The sequence below is a fragment of the Dermacentor variabilis genome, chromosome 1, assembly GCF_050947875.1.
Source record: "Dermacentor variabilis isolate Ectoservices chromosome 1, ASM5094787v1, whole genome shotgun sequence".
In the NCBI taxonomy this organism is placed as follows: Eukaryota; Metazoa; Arthropoda; class Arachnida; order Ixodida; family Ixodidae; genus Dermacentor; species Dermacentor variabilis.
The window spans coordinates 105284038-105307344 of record NC_134568.1 but is presented as its reverse complement, the minus strand read 5'-3'; the positions used below and the strand labels follow the sequence as shown (position 1 = coordinate 105307344).

At 44.0% G+C, this 23307-nt stretch overlaps 1 protein-coding gene and 1 non-coding gene across 2 annotated transcripts in view; both read left to right on the top strand.

Moving 5' to 3' along the window:
* LOC142582436 (aldo-keto reductase family 1 member B1-like) overlaps positions 1-23307 on the top strand; it is a 64455-nt gene that overhangs the window by 7939 nt on the left and 33209 nt on the right. Inside the window, exons 2-3 of the mRNA XM_075692157.1 lie at positions 19103-19188; positions 20061-20228. Coding sequence (XP_075548272.1) covers positions 19111-19188; positions 20061-20228 — 246 coding nt within the window. The 5' untranslated portion in view covers positions 19103-19110. The remainder of the gene's footprint in view (positions 1-19102; positions 19189-20060; positions 20229-23307) is intronic.
* TRNAL-CAA (transfer RNA leucine (anticodon CAA)) lies at positions 8509-8581 on the top strand. Its single transcript has one exon. It is a non-coding gene; the product is annotated as a tRNA-Leu (tRNA).

Genomic DNA, 23307 nt, shown 5'->3' with positions numbered 1-23307 from the left:
CTAAATTACTTGCCCGTTATAAAAAATTTTCTAACTCACTTTCTGCACAGCTGAGAAGTCCGAAGAGAAATTATTGCGAACAAAAAATGATAGAATGTGGTAATAACACTAGAAAAAAGTGGGAAATAGTAAACACCTTTTTAAACCGTAACTCTCAGAACATCAGTTCGAGAATCATTCACAATGACATGGTATACATTAATCCGCTTGATATTGCAAATACCTTTTGTGATGCTTTCTTCAACAACACTTCTGATTCCGCTTCATGCTGTAACATGTCCTTTAAACGCTCACCTCATTCATTTTTCCTTTTTCCGACAACACCTGATGAAGTACTTTTAGTAATTAAAACCTTTAAAGCCACTAGTGCTGGCCTAGATAATATTAACGCCTACCACATTAAAATGATCGCGGAACATATCGCTAACGTCCTCTCGGCTATCATGAACCTGATTGTTAAAACCGGTGTTTTTCCACGTGAACTTAAACGCGGTCGAGTCATTCCCGTTTTCAAAAAAGGTGATCGCACGCTTACACAAAATTATAGACCCATTTGCGTTCTTCCATTTTTTAATAAAGTTATTGAAAAACTTATCGAAAAGCGTCTAACAAAATATTTAGATGAATTCAGTATTCTTTCCCCTTATCAGTTTGGCTTCCGTTCTGGCTTTTCAACTAATCTAAAACTTATTTCTCTTAATGATTATCTTAAAAAAGCGATTGACGATGGTAATTTTGCAGCGTCGATATTCGTTGATCCATTCAAGGCCTTCGACACACTTAATCATACAATCCCTTGTGCTAAACTTGAGGCCATCGGAATAACTGGTCCGCCTCTACTTCTACTCCTCAGTTACTTAAAAGATAGAAAACAAGTCGTTTACATTTCTGGGTACTTCTCTAAAGAAACTACTACTAACATTGGTGTACCACAGGGGTCCATATTAGGTCCTCTACTTTTCCTAACTTATATTAATGATCTGTCTAGTTGCCTGTCCTCATCGAAGTGTATTCTTTACGCTGATGATACTACTATATTTAGTTCTAACAATTGTATATTAACGCTGACACGTAAGCTAAATGAAGATCTCGTGAAAATTTCCACATGGTGTCGACTTAACAAGCTGCAGATTAACCATAAAAAAACTAATTTTGTCGTCTTTGCCTCACATCAGCGATCACCTGAGCTCCTTCAATCTATTTCTATCAACAATCACCTAATCACTGCAGTCGATCATTGCACCTACTTAGGTGTGGAATTTGATCGTCATCTTAAATTTCACCATCACATAGCTAATGTGAAAAAGAAAATGGCATACGGAATACGCGTTTTAATCAAAGCACGACCATATTTCTCCTTTTCAACTCTCAAGTCGCTTTATTATGCTTTTGTTCATTCTCATATTAACTATAACATTGAATCATGGGGAAACACTTATAACAGTCACCTAACTTCGGTGCAAGTCATTCAGAATCGAGCTATTCGACTAATAACATTTTCACATTGTAGCATTAGCGCAAATCAGCTGTTACATCCACATAATATTTTGAATATGACTAATCTTGTTAAATATAACCTGGCCATATTTATTTTTAGGTCATTAAACAATGATATTCCAGTAACCATCATACCAAACACATCCCTTACTAATGTAAATAATACGAGATTTTCAGGAAATATGAACTTCATTTTACCCATCGTTCGCACCAACTATGGTAAGCAGTCATTAGATTTTTTCAGCTTTATCTCTGTGGAACACATTACCATTCCCTTTAAAATTGTTCAAAGCTCACAGGTTTCGTACAGAACTTAAGTATTTTCTTTTAGCTTCCTCCGACTTTCTCATTTGAGTGTACTATGTGTTATATTTTTAACTTTCACTTGGTTTTTCTTTCACTTTCACTTTTACTTCTTTTTTATTCTTAAGCTATTTTTTGTAGTTTCATCTTTTGTTGTGTAATTAAAAGCCTTGTTATTGCTTAATACATTCATCTGCTGCTTTTCTGTTGATTTATGCCTTGTCTCCTAAAACCTTTATTATCGGATATTTCACGCGTTGCCATTGTTGTTTTATTAATTCTAGTCATCATGCACAGGAGGTCCCATTTCAGTTTCTAACTACGGGACGTCCTTTTGTATATACTTATCATGTAATTATCCCCATTTTTGCCTTGAATAAACTGATTCTGATTCTGAACTTGGACACTTTCCTGAACCATATATCGCTTGATAGAAGCATCCTCTGTGTCTAGTTTACCCGCTTCCAACTGGACCCACTGTGATAAGGCAGTGATACGATGAGAGAGAAAGATACTTTATTGCCTCAAAGACCGATGTCCGCGCTCGCAGGTAGGGGTGCGAAGGGTGAAGGGTGGGCAAATGCCTAGTTCACATCCAAGTCCAGGATGTAATGTTGTTAAGAAGGGCACGTATAGTGTCGGGGGAGGAGTCCACCAACCACTGCTCCAGGGTCGCACGTCCTTGAGAGGGAGAAAGCTGAGCAAGGCTGTCTGCACTGCACGACCGCGTACCTTCCCGGGTATGGGTCTCAGAAGAAGTAGGATTTATAAGGGAAGCCGTCGCAGCTGTAGCCCTGGTGGTCTTGATAGCTATGTAGTAGAGGTATAATGAGGTTGCGCCAGGGAGTGGATTTAGGCCTTTCTCAATACAACTGCCTCTTGATTCGTGAAGGTGTGAGGTACTGGTGAGGGTATTACGAAGTGTGCGCGGTAAACCCTTAATGCCAGTAATTAATTATCATAGTTGTCATACAGCAGGTGTGCGCGCAGCGGTAGCCGGTGGAAGGACCTCTAAAGCTTATAACAGTCTTCACATAAGCTTCTGTATACTTGGGAGATCTCTGTGAGGATCCTGCATCAGCCAAAGAGCGCATTTGCGAATCATTTCGGGCTATTCGGGGTTCGCTCTCAACAGACGCTGTTCTTGATATACCTACTAAATATTTTTATAACGATCTGCAAGTTTCCTGTTTCATTTTCTCTTTGTCCAGAAAAGAGAGAGAAATGAAAAGAGAAAGGCTGTGAAGTTAACCAGTATGGAAGATCCTGCTTGGGGAAAACAGGATCTGGAAAACACTGGGAAAAAGTGGGAGAGGGATGTAAAAATATAAGAGACAGAGAGCATGGATGCACGATCACTGCACACTATCACAGCACAGGAACACGTGCAGCACAACTAACACCAACTCAGGCTACGTCCGTTTGTGCAGCTGTGTTGCCCTACAGTAGTGTTCTTCGCCATTTTCTGGGGTGTCTTATAAAGTCAGTATTCCAAAATGGTTTGTTCTGAGAATGGTCTTTGGCCAAAGCGGGCTAGTGCAGTTGCGGACGATCGTCTCAGTACGCTGTAACGAGGACGGACACATAGAACGTGTTGAAGGGTCTCCTGGCGACCACATTCACCGCACGTACCTAGGGTTGTCGGCCATTCCAATGCACGAAGCAAAATACTTCGCAAAGGCCGCTCATAGCCATAGCCGACAAAGAAGGGTGGCCTCCGATCGGCATAGTTCATTTGGAATGCGAAGGTGGCAGAGGCTGCAGGTGTTGCAGCCGGTTGTTTTTAAAACATGGGTTGTTTCACATATTTCACCATATGCTCCATAACACCGACATTTTTTAATTAGTTACGTTGTGTTGTATGGGAGAAACTCGTATTTTTCCATACGATCATGTTGGTTGGTTGGATACGGGGACTAGGGGTGAAACGGCCATTTTAGTTACACTTTTTTTGAGGTACACTTTCTTACAATTATGGTAATGATGGTGGTTGCACGATAGGTGTGCTTTATAGTACCATTTTGGCTTGTTTCAAAAGTATCCACATAGTATGGAAATACCCAACCTGAAGCTTTTCCTGCGATGAGCCTTCAAAAGTATCCATTTGAGCACGAAGTATTGCCAGTCTTGGCCCCCAGAGTGATGAGCCCTCAACGCATCGATGCATTTAGAGAATCCCACGTGAACTTTTGCAAGATTCTTCCGGTCCCGGTGATCCTGCAGGAAGACTTTGAGGTAGCTCAGATGTCACTTGAAAGACTCATTGAAACGCCAGATCAAAGCTAAGCGGCTTGATGACGCTGTAAGAAGCGTCACCAAGCCATCATTTCCAATAAAGAGATGGAAGACACAAATGGTACGCTGTGGCTGCGGTTAGTGACCCTGCCGCGAGCTCGCTTGCACTGAGTTCGTTTTTGCTCCTGGCGGTTTTAATGTGATTAGCATTCTTAGGATACTTCACGCATTTGCAGGTGTGTCTAACCGTTATCCCGGCAACTTGGTCCACTGGATAGTCCGTGGTCTAACGGGTAGAGCATGGGGCTGCTGTGCCGAGAAAATCTGGTTCCAAACCAAATGTCCGACCAACTTGGGTAACTCAATATGTAATAGTGGGCATGTGCTTCTCGCATGCGATGAAGCTCTTTGAAGCTAACTTGGGTTAATGGTATGTGTCACTATATAGGTATGTGCCACTGGGTATGTTGCCGCTCTTCAGTGAACTTCTTTGACGCCAACTTTGGGTCACTGCTACTTGCGTATTTCGAAGGGGAAGAAGATGACTGTCGACGATAATTGCGATTAGCGTTACACATCACCACATTCACCTGATGTGCCCCAGAAGTAATAGATCGATTCTGCTCGGCTCTACTAAGTGAATGCGTTGGACACAAAGGCTGGGTGTGCCGACCGCCACCTGATCGGCGAATGCAGGTCAAGAAAGCAGCTTGAGCACGCAACAATAAACACTCTGCACTTGAATACATCACGCCGTTTGGTCTCTGTCTAGTTAGTTCCACCATCATAAGAATCCACATCACGCACCATCACTAATTACGCACCAATCGTACGAAAAAATGCTAATCGCAATAACGTCGCCAATCATCTTCAAAGAATACATGTGCTGCGAAATGCGTCAAAATGTAGGCCTAAACGAGAACAGAAGGGAGAATTAATCACAGAAGATTAGGTAAAATTAAAGGTACGGGCGTAATTAGTGTCAATGCAGCCGAAAATTAACTGCATTGCACCATAGACTGCACTATGTCCGAGATCGGCCCCCCACCTGACCCCTTACAAAATAAATAAATAAATAAATAAATAAATAAATAAATAAATAAATAAATAAATAGATGCGTGTCAACCAAAATCGACATGAAGACAACGTCGACACATACATGCACGTAAAAGAAGTATAAAAATTACATGAAAAGGGAAGTGATAAAAACTCAACAATAATAAAAGAAACCGAGGGGCCCGAAAAAAAATTCTGGTCTGACAGCGGAAAGCAGAAAATAATGCGGCTAATGCAAAATTATCATGCATTTATGCAATATTGCATCATCTTTAATACCCCAATTTCAGTTACATATGCCATGCACGCTGACTTTGTCTTCATTTGCGTGTCGTCGACTTTGGTGGGCGCGCTTCTTTTATCAAGTGAATTGACCTCCACTCATGCATGACGATGGTTCGATTTACATTCTGCGTGCCAGAATGCCTTAACAATGGTGAGATGCATAAAAGCATGCGATTTTACAACTTTCCAACCAAAAATCAACATCGGGGAAGAATGGACCGGAAATGCGGAGTGGACGTGGGAACCATGCAATGACGTGGATAGTCGGACACGTCACTGTGTCCTGCCTGCATATTTCTGTGTTGCGGGCCCCACGGTTAACCCCATTATTCTCTCCCTCTCTGTTTCTTTCTCTACTATATATATATATATATATATATATATATATAAATTGTCTGCTTGCAAAAGGCCCGACAGTCACGTTTCGGCTCGACGACTGGCTTGTGCCCGTTCAGCCTGCCGTTCTGCTCGCGTGCAACCTGCTGCACACACTAAGCATCCCGCTTGGCCTTGCGCTTCGGTTCGTGCGGCACGCCCGCACGCTCGCAAAGCCGACTCGCTGCTAGAGTCTTGTAACTTACTTTTCTCCATCTGCTAAACCAAGTATCTGGGTCATTCCACGCCAACTGTCCCAACCGTGGCGCTCGAGCAATATCAATTTCCCTCAAAAAGATCACAAACAAATACGCGTATAGAAGCATTACTTGCACAGTATATTACCAAGATGTTTTGAGCGGAAACATTTCTTTTTGCGCCCGTGAAGACCATTTGAATTTCACGAAATGTTACAAAACCAAGTGCGAAACAAAAGATTACCGAAAATCGACTGTTTCGCGCATTCTTTCAAACTTTGCGTTCTTGCGTTTTACAAAGCCTCGAGCTCCACCACTGGAAATACTGGCGCCACTGTCGGCGTGACGTGCTATTAGGGATCACGTGGACATAGCGGCCGCGTCGGCTGCTTCGGGAGCGCCGGAGCGAGCTGAAAACGAGAGTTCAAATTCTGTCGTACGCTGCGGTCCTCATTTAGTGGCGAGATTTTGCCGCTTCGAGTGTCTCCTTTGCAACGCTTGAAAGCACTACAAGAGGTAGTGGCTGCCTTTGAAGGCGCGCAACATGGTAGGCTACTGCTCGGTGCCGCAGTGCCGGACGTACGCAACGGAGCCCGGTGTCAGCCTTATTCACACGTAGCCGCAGGACAAGAAGCTGCGTGAAGCTTGGCTCGCGAAACATAAAACCGGCAAACAGCCATCGGCTACAACTTGGGTATGCGGCAAGCACAGATGCGAGGAAGATTTCTGCTACGGCGCCGGGTCTGCATGTTCGGAAAACGCGCACTGAGACGCTCGCCCAAGTCCGCTGCCCGTCTGATGTCATGACGGTTTGGTCTATAAGCTTGTCCATGCTATAGATACTGGCAAGTTCACTGGAGTGGAAAGGGAGCGGTAAGAAGCCCATTAAAAAAAAGCATGGCATATGGTCATATTTGTGTTATGAATTAATGCACTAGATTACAAAAAAGAAGCAGCGGGAAATCGCACGCTGAGAACACCGATAAATATACAGTGCGACGCAACTCGAGGAATGCTATTGAAACGTCCAAGAATTTATAAAAAAAAAAAAAAGATTGAATCGTCACAACGGCACATCACAGTCCCCGTAGGCGTCGAAGTCTCTACAATGAAATTATTTTTGAACAACTCTCATAGCGCCCACGCAACAATGGTTGCTTGTGTACTGTCAGATGCTCATATTCTGCGGCCTAAAGCTCATGGCACGGTGAGAAAACGCGCTCACAGCGAAAGCAAAACATTGTGCGCGGTCATGCATGCAGACGCGCAGTCGGTCGCTGCGAATCTGTGTGATTGCTGCATTGAGGCTTAATTCTATTACGCTCCATTTAGCTATACAAACAATATAAGAACATATTTCACATAGTTTGCTCTCAGCGTTTGCCTTCCTTTCACGCAAGAAGCCGGTTCGGAGACTCCATCGCGGCGACCGCGCGCAATGGCGTTGCGTTCAATGTACGTATTCGGTAGAGATAGCGTCTGTAAACGATTCTGTGCTTTCAGTTTGCCCAAGATTATTATTTAGATAGTAAAAAACTTCTCTCGTTTCGAAAGTACTTACAGAAATGTCCGGGAGAACTCGCGCGTGGGGTTTTCAGTGAGCGCTGACAGCAAAACCTATGAGGAGCGCACCGCGTGATCCCTGATACTACGCCAGCGAGGCGCTTCCGATAGATGGCGACTCCGTAACTCCTCGCCGCCAATTGTGCTTTCATTAAAAGCAGTATCGCAAAATTTTTTTTATGTTGTTCTATCCTGAGCACTGAGGTTAAAATGCGCAAATTATAGCGTTTTTCGGAAATATGTCACAACAGAGTCACGGAAGGAAACCTGAAATTATTTTTATAGAACTGTCCCTGAAACGTAATATATTATAAAATTTCATTTTCGCCGACGTGCTGCGCATAGACTCTAAAATAAAGGTCTGAATTTGTTAAAAATGTTATTTTGTCCTATCTTATACGTTGGGAAAACACTAAGGAGCTCCACGGAAAAATACGTAGAAAAGCGGATGTAATTTAGAAGCATAACAACTTTCGCCACGGAAGTCTTAAAGTAAATAGCGTTGTATTTTATTTTTTTAAATATTTTTAGATATTTCATATTTTTAATATTTTTTAACCTTCGCATTTCCCGAAGGTTGTGGCATCATCCCCCTCCTGCGGCAAGTTATTTTTTGATCCACTTTCATTTCCATTAATTTATCGTTTTTTATTTCATTTATTAAGCACAAATAATTTCCCCTATGTTGTCCACGGTGTCAGTGTTTGTTGGCGTCTTATGATATGACTAATAAAATCGGGCCCCTTGGTTAACCCCCTTTCTTCTCGTTTATTACATAACGAGGGTCTCCAATCCGGCAACATTGATGCCTTCAGGTATTATGTGTGGGTTTATTGACCGGTTGCTTTCACTCAAAAAGATCACGTTCTCGTGACGCCTGCGGAGGAAAGGATGTTCCACATCCGCCGCCAAGGTCTGCGAGTGGTGGCGCTGGCTAACACTCCCAGGGTTCTACTAGGAAACACAAATACCCAAGAAAGTGGATGGGCAAACGGCGCCGCGGTAGCTCAACTGGTAGAGCATCGCACGCAAAATGCGAAGGTTGTGGGATCGTTCCCCACCTGCGGCAAGTTGTTTTTTGATCCAGTTTCATTTCCATTAATTTATCGTTTATTTGTTTCATTTATTAAGCAGAAGTTTTTTCCTCTATGTTGTCCTAGGTGTCAGTGTTTAATGGTCTTCGCAGGAACACCAGGTACATGCGTCTGTGGTTGACTATTCGATTCCTATACGAAAACTTTGGTATTCGCCCAGCTCTATTTATTTAGCAAACGTGTAACCTATCGAAACTCCATCGAGCCACTCCATGCAGCGGCACCGAGCAAAAAGCGCAGAGTTTGTTTCATATGACTTCGATGGCGATGGCGCCTAATCTGCGCTAGCTCGCTCGCTGTTCCAGTATTCACAAAATCGTCCTACGCGTGAATGGCTTGTAGTAGAAAATTACAGCCGATCCGGATGCCACATATATTAATAGCGACGGCTGCCGGCCGATGGCAAATCGCATTTACGAACGAGAACATTTGTGAATTTCAGGTCGGGCCATGGGCGGCTCGTTCTTGGTTCATCCTCGGACTGGACTGGCCGCTTTGTGCTAGCATCAAGCCCAGGCTGAGCCGACAAACTGTGGCACGTGCACATCTGGAGTCCCGGCCAACGCGTGCTAGATTATGTGTGCCAAGCATGGTACAAACGGTTGCGCCAAGCTGGCGTTAAAACATAGCTTCCTAAAATGCAGGCACTAAAACCAAGTGTAGCAATAATCGGAATGCGTAGCGTGTAAACAGCGTGCTCACGTATAAGCGCACGTCGTACTCCACGCTTTTGTGCCTCGCAGGTTCGGATTTCCGACCGATCGACGGCACTGCTGATTTGTTCACTCTCCCAATACATGGATGTACACAAGCCAGTAGCGTGAACTAAGCTGCATCGTTCGAAGAATTCGTCAATGTCGCTTATCCTTCCGTAGCCGCACAACAGCAAGTGCGGCTCATTTAGCCGCGACTCCATTATCCCATTATCGCACGGCGACAGCCACCGCACGAGGCGCATATATATATATATATATATATATATATATATATTACGATATCATCGAGTGATGCTCAAGAGATGAGCCGCCGCGAGAACGACGAAGTAGTTGGTCGGTGGCCTTGGCACGAATGTGTGTCAGCCTGGCTGCCTGGCTCCAGTGTAAATAGCGTGTAAATAGCACCTTTCGTCTGTGTCTTTCCACACGTAACATTTCTGGTGGAGGTGCTGGGCCTGTCTGTAACTTTGGATTGGCAAAGCAAATTCTACCGCAAGGTATTTGCCTTGCCACCATTGATTGTCTCGGAGACCAATACGTGGCAGCGTTATCGACCGATGGTTCTCGCGAGCTTAGCAGACCCCTCGCGCCAGCCTCGGGTGCCGATCCCAATATAAAGAAAATGGTTGCGTCGGACCTGTCCTCGGCGCAGTCTGAACAGCTTTGCCAAGTATTATCGTCCTACCGACATATTTTCGACATCGACAATCGCCCTTTAGGCCAGACGCTCGCGGTCAAGCATCGGATTCTTACTGGCGATGCTACGCCTATTCACCGACGACCGTATCGAGTTTCTGCGTCGCAACGCCGAGTAAGTCAAAACGAAGTCAACAAAATGCTCGATAGAAACATTATTGAGCCTTCTTCGAGTCCCTGGGGGTCACCTGTGGTGTTGGTTAAGAAGAAGGACGGCACGTGGCGCTTCTGTGTAGACTACCGTCATCTGAACAGCATTACAAAGAAGGACGTCTACCCGCTCCCACGTATAAGACGACGCCCTTGACTGCCTGCACGGTTCCAGCTATTTCTCGTCTATTGATCTTCGTTGGGGATATTGGCAGATTGCTGTTGACGATATGGACAAAGAAAAAACCGCGTTCATCATACCTGATGGCCTATACCAACTTAAAGTAATGCCGTTTGGATTATGCAACGCCCCTGCCACCTTTGAGCGTATGATGGACTCCTTCCTCCAAGGTTTCAAATGGTCCACATGCCTCTGCTACCTCGACGACGTCATCGTCTTCTCGCCAACGTTCGAAACTCACCTTGAGCGTCTCACAACTATACTTGATGTATTTCGAAAGGCGAAGCTGCAACTTAACTCGTCCAAATGTCGTTTTGGCCACCGACAACTTACTCTTCTGGGCCATCTCGTTGACGCTTCCGGAGTACAGCCTGATCCCGACAAAACTCGCGCTGTCCGAGAGTTTCCGGTTCCGAAGACAGCCGCAGACGTTCGAAGTTTTGTAGGGCTGTGCTCGTACTTTCGTCGTTTTGTTCGAGATTTTGCGACAATAGCTAGGCCCCTAACTAATCTTTTGAAGAAAGGCGTACAATTATCGTGGGGTACTGCAGAAGCCGCCGCCTTCTCTCATCTCATCACTCTTCTTACCTCACCACCCATTCTCGCCCACTTCGACCCTGATGCCCCTACAGAATTACGTACAGATGCCAACGGTCATGGCGTAGGTGCCGTCTTAGCCCAGCGTCAGCGTGGCAAGGATCGCGTTATTGCTTATGCGAGCCGCCTCCTAGCACCATCGGAGCGCAACTATTCCATTACGGAACGCGAATGCCTTGCTGTTGTCTGGGCGGTTGCGAAGTTCCGTCCTTACCTTTACGGTCGCCCTTTTTCCGTAGTCATTGACCATCATGCTCTCTGCTGGCTCTCATCGCTAAAAGATCCTACAGGCCGGTTTGGTCGATGGGCTTTGAGGCTACAGGAATTTTCATATTCCGTGGTGTACAAGTCTGGCCGCCTGCACCAAGACGCTGACAGTTTGTCGCGTTACCCTGTTGACGACTCTGACTCCTCCAGTACTGCCGGTGCTTCTTGCGTATTCTCTGTATCCCAGCTGCTTCATTTCGCCGACGAGCAACGCAGTGACGCCTACATCAGAGCACTCATCGACCGTTTTGAACACTCTCCGGCCGATGCTGCTCTACGCCTCTTCGTCCTCCGCGACGGTACTCTGTACCGTCGTAACCTTCATCCGGACGGCTCCGAGTTCCTGCTTGTAATACCTAAACACCTCCGCTCTACCGTTCTAGAAGAGCTTCACGACGCACCAACGGCAGGACACCACGGCGTATCTCGAACCTATGACCGTGTACGTCGCCGTTTTTTCTGGCCGGGCCTTGCCCGTTCCGTACAACGTTACGTAGCCGCTTGTGAACTTTGCCAACGACGCAAGAAGCCTTCCCAGCTCCCCGCTGGTTACCTGCAGCCGCTCGACATCCCTGCCGAGCCCTTCCATCGTGTCGGCTTGGACCTTCTCGGCCCATTTCCGGAATCCACATCAGGAAACAAGTGGGTTGCAGTCGCGGCGGACTACGCGACCCACTACGCCGTAACCCGTGCTCTTCCGACCAGTTGCGCAGCTGATGTTGCGGACTTCCTCCTACATGATATCATTTTGATGCATGGTGCTCCGCGTCAATTGCTTACAGACCACGGCCGCACCTTTTTGGCCAAAGTCATTGACGACATCATGTGCGCCTGCTCAATACAGCATAAATTTACCACCTCCTACCACCCCCAAACGAACGGCCTCACTGAGCGTTTGAACCGCACCATTACAGACATGCTATCCAAATACGTTTCAGACGACCACCGTGACTGGGACCTGGCTCCACCTTACATTACCTTTGCATACAACTCTTCCCATCTCGAAACTGGTGGCTTTTCCCCGTTTTACCACTTGTATGGCCGCGAACCGACGCTACTACTGGACACTGTACTTCCGTCCGCCACAGCTTCAACTAGCCATTATGCGCGTGATGCAATCGCCCATGCTGACCATGCTCACCAACTGGCGCGCGCTCGTCTACAAATGTCTCAAGACAAGCAGAAACAACGCTACGACCTCCGTCACCGTGATGTCCATTTTGTGCCCGGCGCCCTCATGTTGCTTTGGTCACCATCGCGTAAAGTCGGCCTTTGTGAAAAACTGCTTTCCTGTTACACAGGCCCATATCGCGTGATACGCAAAGTGACCGATGTCACCTATGAAATCGTTCTAGCCACGCCCACTACGTCCTCCGCTGTGACAACCAGTGACATTGTCCACGTTGCCCGACTCAAGCGCTACAACTCTCCATGCACCTTGGATATTTAACAGCACCGTGACGGTGCTTTTGCCACCGGGGGGTAATATTACGATATCATCGAGCAATGCTCAAGAGATGAGCCGCCGCGAGAACGACGAAGAAGTTGGTCGGTACCCTTGGCACGAGCGTGTGTCAGGCTGGCTGCCTGGCTCCAGTGTAAATAGCGTGTGAATAGCATCTTTCGTCTGTGTCTTTCCACACGTAACATTTCATATACTTGTGCAACTTCAATAGTTTATTGCAACCTCTATATTTATCTACTTCACTGCCAACGTTACTAGAATCAAACTCAGTTTCAGAGCACCATATGCCGCCCTACACAAGTGGGGGCGCAAGGGTAAAGCGATGTCGCGGGAAGTACCAGCGCTGCGGTCGTGTCTGTTCCTGTCTAGTGAAGTGATATCGCCGAAAACAATGATCCGAGAGATGAATTCTCGGGCGATCGCTTTATCACTCCCAGTGCGGGTTTAGCGCTTAGTGGCTGGGTAGCTGGTTGAGCAAAACCGGATCCCCAGACAGCGCTCTATGGGCAAGGCTGTCCGTCATCTCGTTGCCTATGATACCTACGTGCGAGGGCACCCATTGGAAACGTATGGAGAAGCCTTTGATATGGAGATTGTGCACCGAGCGTAGGGAGCTAAGGCATCAGTAGGGAACCCGTGCTCTAACCTTTGAAGGGCTGATTTTGCATCTGTAAGAATGACAACAGGTTGAGGCGTACAAAACCGTAGTTTCTTTAGAGCTGCCTCAATGGCAACGCTTTCGGCCGTTGTGGAGGACACGGCTGCAGTGAAGCGAACAGACCAATCATACTTCAAAGAGGGAATGTGAAAAGCAGCTGCACTAGATCCTCTGACCTTGTCCACAGAGCCATCAGTAAAAATTTGAAGATGACGTGCATATTCAGTCCCAAGATGTTCCAGTACCAGCGAATGCATTGCCGCCAAAGGAGAACTCCGCTTAGCGCGTACGTTAGGAATTGTCAACGAACAATCGAGGCTCGCGAATGACCAAGATGGTTTCAACCTCTTAGTTCGACCTCTAGCGTAAAGACCCAGGTAACCAAGAGTATTTAGTGCCAAGTACGCTCGGGACTCAGATTTCTTTCGAAGGTGCTGTAGAAGGGCTCGCCCGGCTGCCGTCTGTTTGAGGCGGCCAATTTGCATCAATAACCTTCGTGAAGCGACTAGGCTAAGAGGTCTCGATACAGACTCATAAAATACTGCATTGTTAGGAGCAGTCTGCGGAACCCAAAGAGCCCTCCTTAGGCCCTTTCTGTGCAAAACCTCAAGTAGTTCCAGCTGTGATATCGAGGGGGAAATTAAAGGAAGCTGGTACATTATTCGACTCGTCACTAGTGCATCGTGCAACCTGATAATTGAAGCATTGAGAAAAGTACCTCAGGAGGACAAGAGACTCTTCAGAGGAGCGGTGTGGTGCCACTTCAGTTCTTTGTGGAGCTCACCTCACAAGCCATGTGTGATCAAGGGTCTCAAAAGAAACCAAGCCACTTTACTGCTCCGCATTCGCACGGGCTCTGCTAGTACCCCTGCGTGGATGTATAAGACTGGCCTGGCGTTGTCTCCATTATGTTCAACGTGTGGTGTGTGCGGTGACATAGAACATTACCTTAGGTGCTGTACTGTGTATAACGCGGAAAGGAGTGTGTTATTCGGGTCCCTCAAGAAGACAGGAGTTCCTCACAGTTCTCTTCAGGATATTGTTTTCGCGCGCGGGAACCGGCTGTGTAGGAAGGCCTCTCGCCTTCTTTTAAATTACTTACAGGACACGGATTTGGCCTCCACATGGTGACCTTAGGAGTGACTATGTGTAGTTGTGAGGTCTGTGCCTGATTTATAGGATTTATCTATTTTAAGCGTCGCTACGGTGGAGCAATTGCCGGCAGCCACTGCAAGGCTAATATCACCAGTAGCCTACAACCACTCAACTCAACTCAAAACCGGATGACCTTATTGGCTAGTTGAGCACTGCGTCACGCGAAGACGATAGTAGCGATAACTGTGGCGATAGTATCGCCGGAAGTGATCGTACGAGGTCTCCACTGGTTGAAACTAATCAATGTATACGCCAATGATCAGACAGTGATAGTAGTTGTGACATGCGCGGCCACACCTGAGAGCAGACTACAGCATTTTTTCATACAACAATAATTTTTTTTCCAATTTTGCCACACTTTAGCGGCTAGCCGCGCGATAGAAGAATGGACCAATGAGTGCTGCCGGTGGTTTCACCTGCGCTGCAGGTCACTCTAGCATAAGTTTCCTAGAGAAAACAAGTTTACCGCGTTGCAGCTTGTGCAGCTTGTCCTCAACATGTTCCTCAATGACTGCAGCCGCTGCAGCCGCGTGATGCAAATGACGGGAAACAACGGAAACATGGAAGTTGTGATGGCTCTGTCTACTATAAGGGCCAGGTCCTTGCCCGCCGTCTCCAAAAATTGTTGGCAGCTGCGTCTTTGTGGTTGCGTTATGCTTGTGTCAGGTTGTGCCGATGCATCTCGTGCCTACAGCAGCACATACTTGTTTAGCAGCAGCACGCAATAACTTGTTTAGGCACGTCCACTTGTTTCATTGCCAGAAGTATAGTGAAATCCGCGCATACCTTGATGTGAAGCAGCCGTGTGAGTAGTGATGAATCAACAGCACCACCTGAATGAAGTGACCCAAGTGATCATTGTGGTGAGAAGAGCACAGTTCAGAAGCTTCGTAACAAAACACTTGCGATTCCGTCTGCTGCGGTATCAACGGAATGACGCCAGCGCGGACGACGTCAACGCGTTGGCTCGACCGACTGTCGGGAAGCACACCAGTGTGGATAACTATAGCAGATGACTCCGGCTTCAATGATGCAACGAGTAATCGGCGTGTGCGAGTGTCGCAGGCGAGCCACAAGATCATAGCGATATGTACGCCCAAATGTCGGCTCTGTACAAACGTACGTCAACACACGTCTCTCGGCCGAACAGAGCCATAAGCCGATGCAAAAAAGTTAAGGCAGGCAATGCCCAGCTGGCTTTTATGCTTTGGATCGTGTTAAATTGTGCGTCGAGGAAGTTGAAAAGCTGACTGCTACTTCAAAGCCAGCCTTGCCGTAACAAAAAATAACGTTTTCGTGATAGACCTAGCTATCTGTAGCCACTTAAGCTGTCTTCATTGCGGCTTAACTATGTCGAAACGAGGTGTTAAATTAATACCGATGTCACATGGCGCACTTTTGATCGCAATCAAGCCCGGTCCGGATCGAATTTGTCGGTCGCGATTGGCTCCTTTGTGCATGCTGAGCGATGGAGCCAATCGCTGCAGAGAATTTCGTTCCGGATCGGGCTTGATCGCGATCAAAAGTGCGCCCTATGTCACCGGTATAACACAGTAATATCAAGGCTTCTAAGGCTTTCGTGCGTACTTATATGAATGGCATTGAATTTTATTATCTTGGGCATATTTATAAATTCTAAAAGGCATTAGTAGAGCACTGACATTTCTTGAAAGAAAGTTCAATTTATTTTCCCTCTATCCTTCCCATTAGGGGATACTAAAGAGAAAATACGAATCAGTTTATAGTGATGAATGGTCTTTAGAAACCATAGTTATTTATTAGAGCAAATGGAAGCCAAATGTGCATTTTTGAATTTCGCACCCTGACTGTATGGGACCAGAGACATGTAAATCATGAATTTCACAGTATCTTTAGCTATATATAGGTCCCTTTTTTTCAAGAATAGGAAAAACCATTGAAGGGTGCCAGGTATGGTCGTTGGTTACTTTTTAATACAATCACGTTGATGACCGAGTATGTGGTCCCAAGCCAATATTGCTGCAAAAATCTTTAATGTTTCGATATGAGAATTGGAATCTGACACGCTGACTTGCCACCTCCGCATTTTTGCGCCCTTTCTACTTTATTGTAACCTGAATGTGAATGTCTTAGTTTATGACTAGGTGCTTTGTCGTAACTTTTTAAAGGAACGGGAGTATTTTATTTTCCAAGCAAGATCAGTGCAAAGAAAGGTGAAAATACTGTATGAAAAAACATATAATATTGTAGTTACTTGCAAATCATTAATTACATTAGATGAAAATAATGAGTACTTAAGGACGCCTCATTTCTAATTATTGCATTATTTGTTTTACTTGTTTCTAGATAAGCGTGGACATATCTTATTGAGTGTGAAGTACACCGGTGACCGAGTAATAGCACTAAAATTATCAAAGAAAGGCACCCATTATAATATATTGCAAGGATGGATGCTATAGAATTCTGATGCCCTTGCGCCCCTCAAGTTAATGGACATATTGTTTTGTTTTTGTGCCTTGCAATTCTTAACACAATTTTTATTTCTCTGTGCACACCAACATTCACTAGCTTTCTTTGCAGACAGCTTAATTCGAGGCCAGTTTGCATTATTTCAAGTTTTATTAGGTTCATCTGGTTCTAAATGATGCGCTTTAATTTTCACTTTTAGAATTTATAGTCGTCCATACATATGGGAGCTTGCAGCTTATATTTTTCTGCAAACATTTACTTCTGTGAAAGCCATTCTGTGCAAGTACACAAGCTACCTCTTACCTTCAAGGTGTATCAAAATTGGGAGTAAATCGAAAATTCTATGACTATTCTTAAGAATGGTACATGCATAAAAAAAGTGAGCAGCCCATGCATTGCTCGTGAGTATTTCTGAGAGCTGATGGCTACACGCCTTGTACGTTTAACGGAATTCATTGAAATTATCAATTGAACTCTAATGAAACAACTTGGCTGTTATATATTTGACAAAGCTTTATGTAGATAACAGACAAAAGTACCTTCTCCAGGCCTTATCACTGAATGTAGGTAAAATATTTACACATGCCTTCAAAGATCCTCCTGTAGAGCCATCTGAAAAAGTAACTGCTGATTTGCCACAGGGTGGCATATAGAAGGTGTACTCCAAGAGTAATAAAACGTTTTGCTCCTCTCCACAAAAAAGATGCACAGGTCTGTATAGGAGCATGATTAATGCAGATGGATCTCAAGGACACATTTCGCCCATTGTCAGTTGAATAAAGACACTTAGTCAGAAAATCCTTTCTCCCAAATGGTTCAAATAGGTAACAGTGTGTATGGGCCAGATTTCTTGTCAGGGACACAGATCTACAGGTGGCAGAAAGCTTTTGAGGACCGCTATGAAGACGATGATGAAGGGTGATCTGGCCGGCTTTGTCCTTAAGAATGGAAGTCAATGTTTCCCATGTGAAGGCAGCTCTGGATGCTGACAAGCCTCACTGACTGCCTCAGGGAGCGTTGTACCCCAGGGAACACTGTTAATCGAACTTTTTATCATGAGGTCCTTGAATATTCCAGGAAAACAACTTTGAATGTTCACCCCGGGGTTGCCTCTTCATGGATGCTTACCATGACAATGCCCCCTGCCCTATCCGTGCACAAATTTTTGTCAAAACAGATCTGTCACAATGCGTCCACACCCTTTCTGCAGCCCTTATCTGGCCTCTGTGATTTGTTTTTGTCCATAAAAATCCAAATGTCACCTCAACGGAACTTATTTTGGAACACTTAAAGACATCCAAACTGCTGTGACGACGACTCTAAACATGTCAGAAAGTGACTTCCAGGATTGCTACGAACAGTGGAAGGACTGCTAGAACTGCTGCATTAATTCCCAAGGATGTTCTTTCGAGGCACATATTGTTCCTTTGTAACTTTTTAAACAAAACGAAACAAGACAAAGGATTGCAAAAAGGGGGACGAAGACAAATGGCGCTTGCCTTCATCCCCCTTTTTGCCATTCTTTGTGTTGTTTTGCCCTGTTTAATGAGATGGAACACCAACTAGCCTAGTCTCATACCTTACTCCTTTGTAACATTTCAGAATAGAAGTAGTTCTACAAAATCAGTTTCATTACGTTTGGGACACACCTCGTAGATATGTTGTTAGCAGGCTTCTATCAATGCTGACTGGTTGCTTGAACCATGTAGCATTCTTTTGCTCCTTTGACTTTGTGCATATGCTGTTTTACTTCACACTTTAGGCCCTTGGTGTTTATGCCGCTGCTGAACTTGTGACTTCAGTGTAGAAACTCATCTTGGGCAGAAAGTGCCTGAGCTTTCGAAGGAATTGTCTTACCTTAAAATGAAATAAAAAGACGAGAACATGAATAAGTGTGTGAAGTTAACATAACTCAAGCGGTAATTTCTGGATTCTTTGGGAAATTCCTGTGCTTGTTTCAGAACATTAATAGGTAGCATAAGTATGTATTAACTGTAGGGTATAAAACATCATTATTTTTGGGGCAGGAATAGTTGGCATTCCTGTATGTGTCATTTTCCTTTGTCTTTTTTGTATGTTTTGCTTCATACAGTGTCCAGAATGTACTAGTTTAATATATGCTGTGGCTCAGTTACTCATCTTTATTGCATTCTTCTTCTGCAGGATAAAAGATGGCCGCAAATTCTGTTCCTACTGTGACACTGTCGACGGGGTTCAAAGTGCCAATTGTTGGCCTTGGAACATGGCAGGTGTGTTGGTTCACTTAATCATGTTTAGTCTATTTCTTTTTTTAACAAACAACAAATTATTTCAGCCTGTAAGTTTGCATTCTGAAATGCTATGTGAAATTCCATATATGGATCATAAAATCTCATTTTTTAAACGATATTCTGTTCTGTAATTACCTTGAATTATATAGTGTGCGTTTTTCTTCCAAGATAAATTCATAGAATTGTGTTATAATAATGGGACGTATATAATAATGTTGTAGGCTCATGTTTGAGATTTAGGAAACAAACGATATGAGATGACTAGATGATAAGTGAAAAATAGATTGGTAGTACTACAGGTAGCTAAGATAGCTCCCTGCCATACATCTCTTATAGCATTTTTGACACGCTTGGAAGTTCATGCATATTGCGTCGCTTAGCTACATGCACACTGGCAGTTGCATACGCATAGGCTTATCTGCACTAATTTTTTAAAGAGAACTTATTTAATTGAACGGTGATGACAATTAACAGTTAGGCCTGGAGTTGGGCCTTCTGCATTACTAGCTTAAAGTGATCAATAATAATATTAGCTCTGTTTTCTTTGACAAGTGGTCGCCACTGTAACTGACAAGACAAACTATATCATTACAGTTTCTTCTATTGGCACAACTGAATAAAACGAGGCGTTCTAACATGATCAATGATTTTTAGAAAATGCAATACAATTTACTCACTTTTTACTGCAGAATAAAACATTCCATTTTGCAAGTGTTAATCAAAAAGTGCACTTCACAGATGTGATTTTTTTCCTTCAATGTGCCTAGATGAAACTTCGGTAACAGCGTGATTAAAACGTTTTCTTTGTCTCTTCTTGTGGATTTGCTCCGTCCCTGGCAATGTCTATACAGTCAGACCCAGGCAAAGTGGAGGAAGCAGTAAAGATTGCCATTGATGCTGGCTACCGACACTTTGATTGTGCCCTTGTCTATCAGAATGAAAATGAAGTGGGCAGGGCCATCAGTGCAAAGATTGCTGATGGAACTGTGTGTAGAGATGACCTGTGGATCACCAGCAAGGTAGTGTCTGCGTGCCATATTTTTCTGTGTTTGTTTCCTTCCCTGTGAGCAAATAGAGAGGAATGCATTCACATACTCCTTAGCGGATACAAACAACTGATTTTAGATACTTAATTTTTTAATGCAGTGGAAAGCTTACCATCAACAGTGCCTAGTCCCACAGCAGTTACAAGGCAAACACCGTATAAAAATTTTATGAAAATTTTTGAACATGTGGTGACGCTCGTACTTATGTAGTTGTGTGCTGGAAACAGTGATTTGTAAACATGATACCTTTTGTACACAGGCATGAAAAATAATGCGAAAACGTGTAGCCGCGGACTAAAGCAATCAATCTATTATTTATCGACATGATAATTTTGTGGTTAAGGCTTTTGGAACTACTGAAATAATTTTCACAATAATATATACATTCCAAGGTTATATATATCATGCCAAACTTTTTTTACAATGTTAGAGCAAAGTTCCTGAAAATGAAACACTTGCACACGTGACACCACAGTTATTCTTCTCGCAGTGCCAGAACTCCTTCTTGGCACAATGAGATGAAAGTGTTTTGTAGATCACAGGGAGACCACAGAATACTGGGAGATAAGCAAACTCGCATGCGTACAAAAGAACTCAGCAAACCACCATGCAATGAGGGCCACAACTATTCCATTTGGGAACGCATAAGGAGTGCCACTTTTCAAAATAAACTTTCTTCTGTCAGTTGCTAATAAAATGGAACACCTTTTAAAGTAAAAGGCATGTTGTAGGAGCTAAGTTATGTATACCATTTAGTAGACTTGTGGGGGCCACTGCAACTCCGATAGTACCTTACAAAATTTTCACAGTAGGGTGTTGCTTCATCCAGGTTTAGATTACTTTCTGTGCTAATGTAAATGTATAACCTCTATTCTTGTGGTCAGTTCTGTCAATATAAAACTCAATCTTTTTTACTTCCACCACAATTTTAAGGCACATTTTTTTCAGCCATGTGTGTATTACCTTCATCAAATTTCACCTGAATGCATGAACACATGGCTCATGTAGCCACAAGCACCACAGTGTGCTATTTTGGACTCTGCCAAACATTGGTGTATGTCACATTTCACTATGTTTGCAATGTTTGCATTTTAAGCCAATCAGAAAGGGTGTAGCTGCACTGTGAGTTGGTCAGAGCCAACGAAATAGTGAAATTGGCAGCGATCATTGTCCATAATAGCATTCTACAGAGTGTTGGCTGCTGGATTCCAGGTGGTAGCACATGCCAGCTTATGGTACCTTTTGATAGAAAACACAATTACTGTCATCACTGGCTGTTCTGTTGCAGCTATGATGGTGATGTACATGGTTTACAAGGGCTGCATGCCAGCTCATGGCTTTCTTAGGCACAGTGGCCAGTCCTGTATGACACTAGCAACTGTTCAGCCATCCATGTCTGCATGCTCAGGCCAAGTCCCATGGTGACGCAGCAGATTAAGGCGGAAGAGTATGCATGAAAAGTTTTGACACCCCTTCCGTGTAGAGAAAAAAGAACAAATAAACAGGAGCAAAATTATATCTTTAAAACAAAATGCTAGCTAACTACCATGCTGCATGCATTATGCTTAAGAAATAGTGTTATAATGCACATCATTCAGCTTCATCAAAATTTTTATAAGTTATTGTTTAGCTTCAGCAAGTGTAAGGAACTGAATTGTTTGAAAGAATGTAAGTTTGGGCATGTTAGCATTTCATTTTAGCCTTTAGCGCACAAAATAAACAGGGACAGTGTAGACAGATGTAGATGAGTGCTTTCTCTGTGTCTGTCTACACTGTTCCTGTATCTTTTGTGCGCTAGAGGCTGCATTTTTTGTGTATCTGCCTGGCACAAAATAAATTAAACTAACATGATTAGGTGAGATGATGACAAAAGTGCTTTTGTTTTGCATGAGTACGTCCATTATTAAAAGTATGCAAACCACAAGAAAATGTGCCATGCTATCGGCAAGCCCATTTGCTTGAGCAGCAGATGCTCCGGCAAAAGCTGCTATAGAAACCTCTCAGTGCATCTCATCTTTCTCACAGGCATGTTGCTTTCTGACTGTAATGTTGTGCACTGAATTTCACTGGTGCACACCATTTTTGCTGATACATCATAACGTCATATATGTCTTCAGATTATGTCACATTCGGTGAGGTGAGTGACGTGGTCCACATGTGGTACGATTTCAGTTTTGGCCTGCTCTCAGAGGTCGCTGGGACGGTTGAGCAATTTTGTGATTTTCCTTCTTCGGCATGCATGTTTTATTGCCAATGCTTGCAATAAAAACAATGTTGACTTCATGCATTACATTTTAAAAGGTGTCGCCAGTTCCGGTAGCCCTCAAATGTAAAACATATAGTATGTAGAACATATTGTATACTTAGCAGTGCAATGGCATGCTACATCATAGCCTCCTATGTTTATTTCTATACTTCCATTACCCGAAGGCCTTACAGAAGGCATGGTGAAAGAAAAAAAAAGTGTATGTCATAAGCGGTTAGTACATAAATAATCTTCAATGGCAGATTTAAATGTGGAGACGTTGAGAATGATGATGACGGAGGTGGGAAAATGATTCCATTCTTTTGCTGTCTTTGGGATGAATGGATCAGAATACAAATTAGTGCAAGAAAAACGCCCGTCAACCTTTTCGTGGTAGTTAATATGACATGACAGATAAGTTGGCTCACTGAGTTGATCTTTCAAAAGTGCATTATGAAAAATTTTGTGGAAAATTGGTAAACAGGACATTTTCCTTTTACTTTATAAGAGTTTACAGGAGGCTATGGCTACTCACAGAAAAAAAGAAAACCACAGGACAAACACTGCAAGAATTTTTTTATGCTCCACATTGTGTTCCATTAGGCTACTAAATTGTAGTTATGTCACATCTACAAGCCTGTTTCTCATTCCTTTAAAGGACATAATGTCGTGTGTGCTGACTAAATTAAAAAACTGTCTTACCAGTGCGACACCAGACTTGCTGTTGTGTCTTGCAAACATCACACATACAAACATGTACACATCAGACAGAAAAGCACGAAATAGCTTGACCTTTTGGGTGAACTC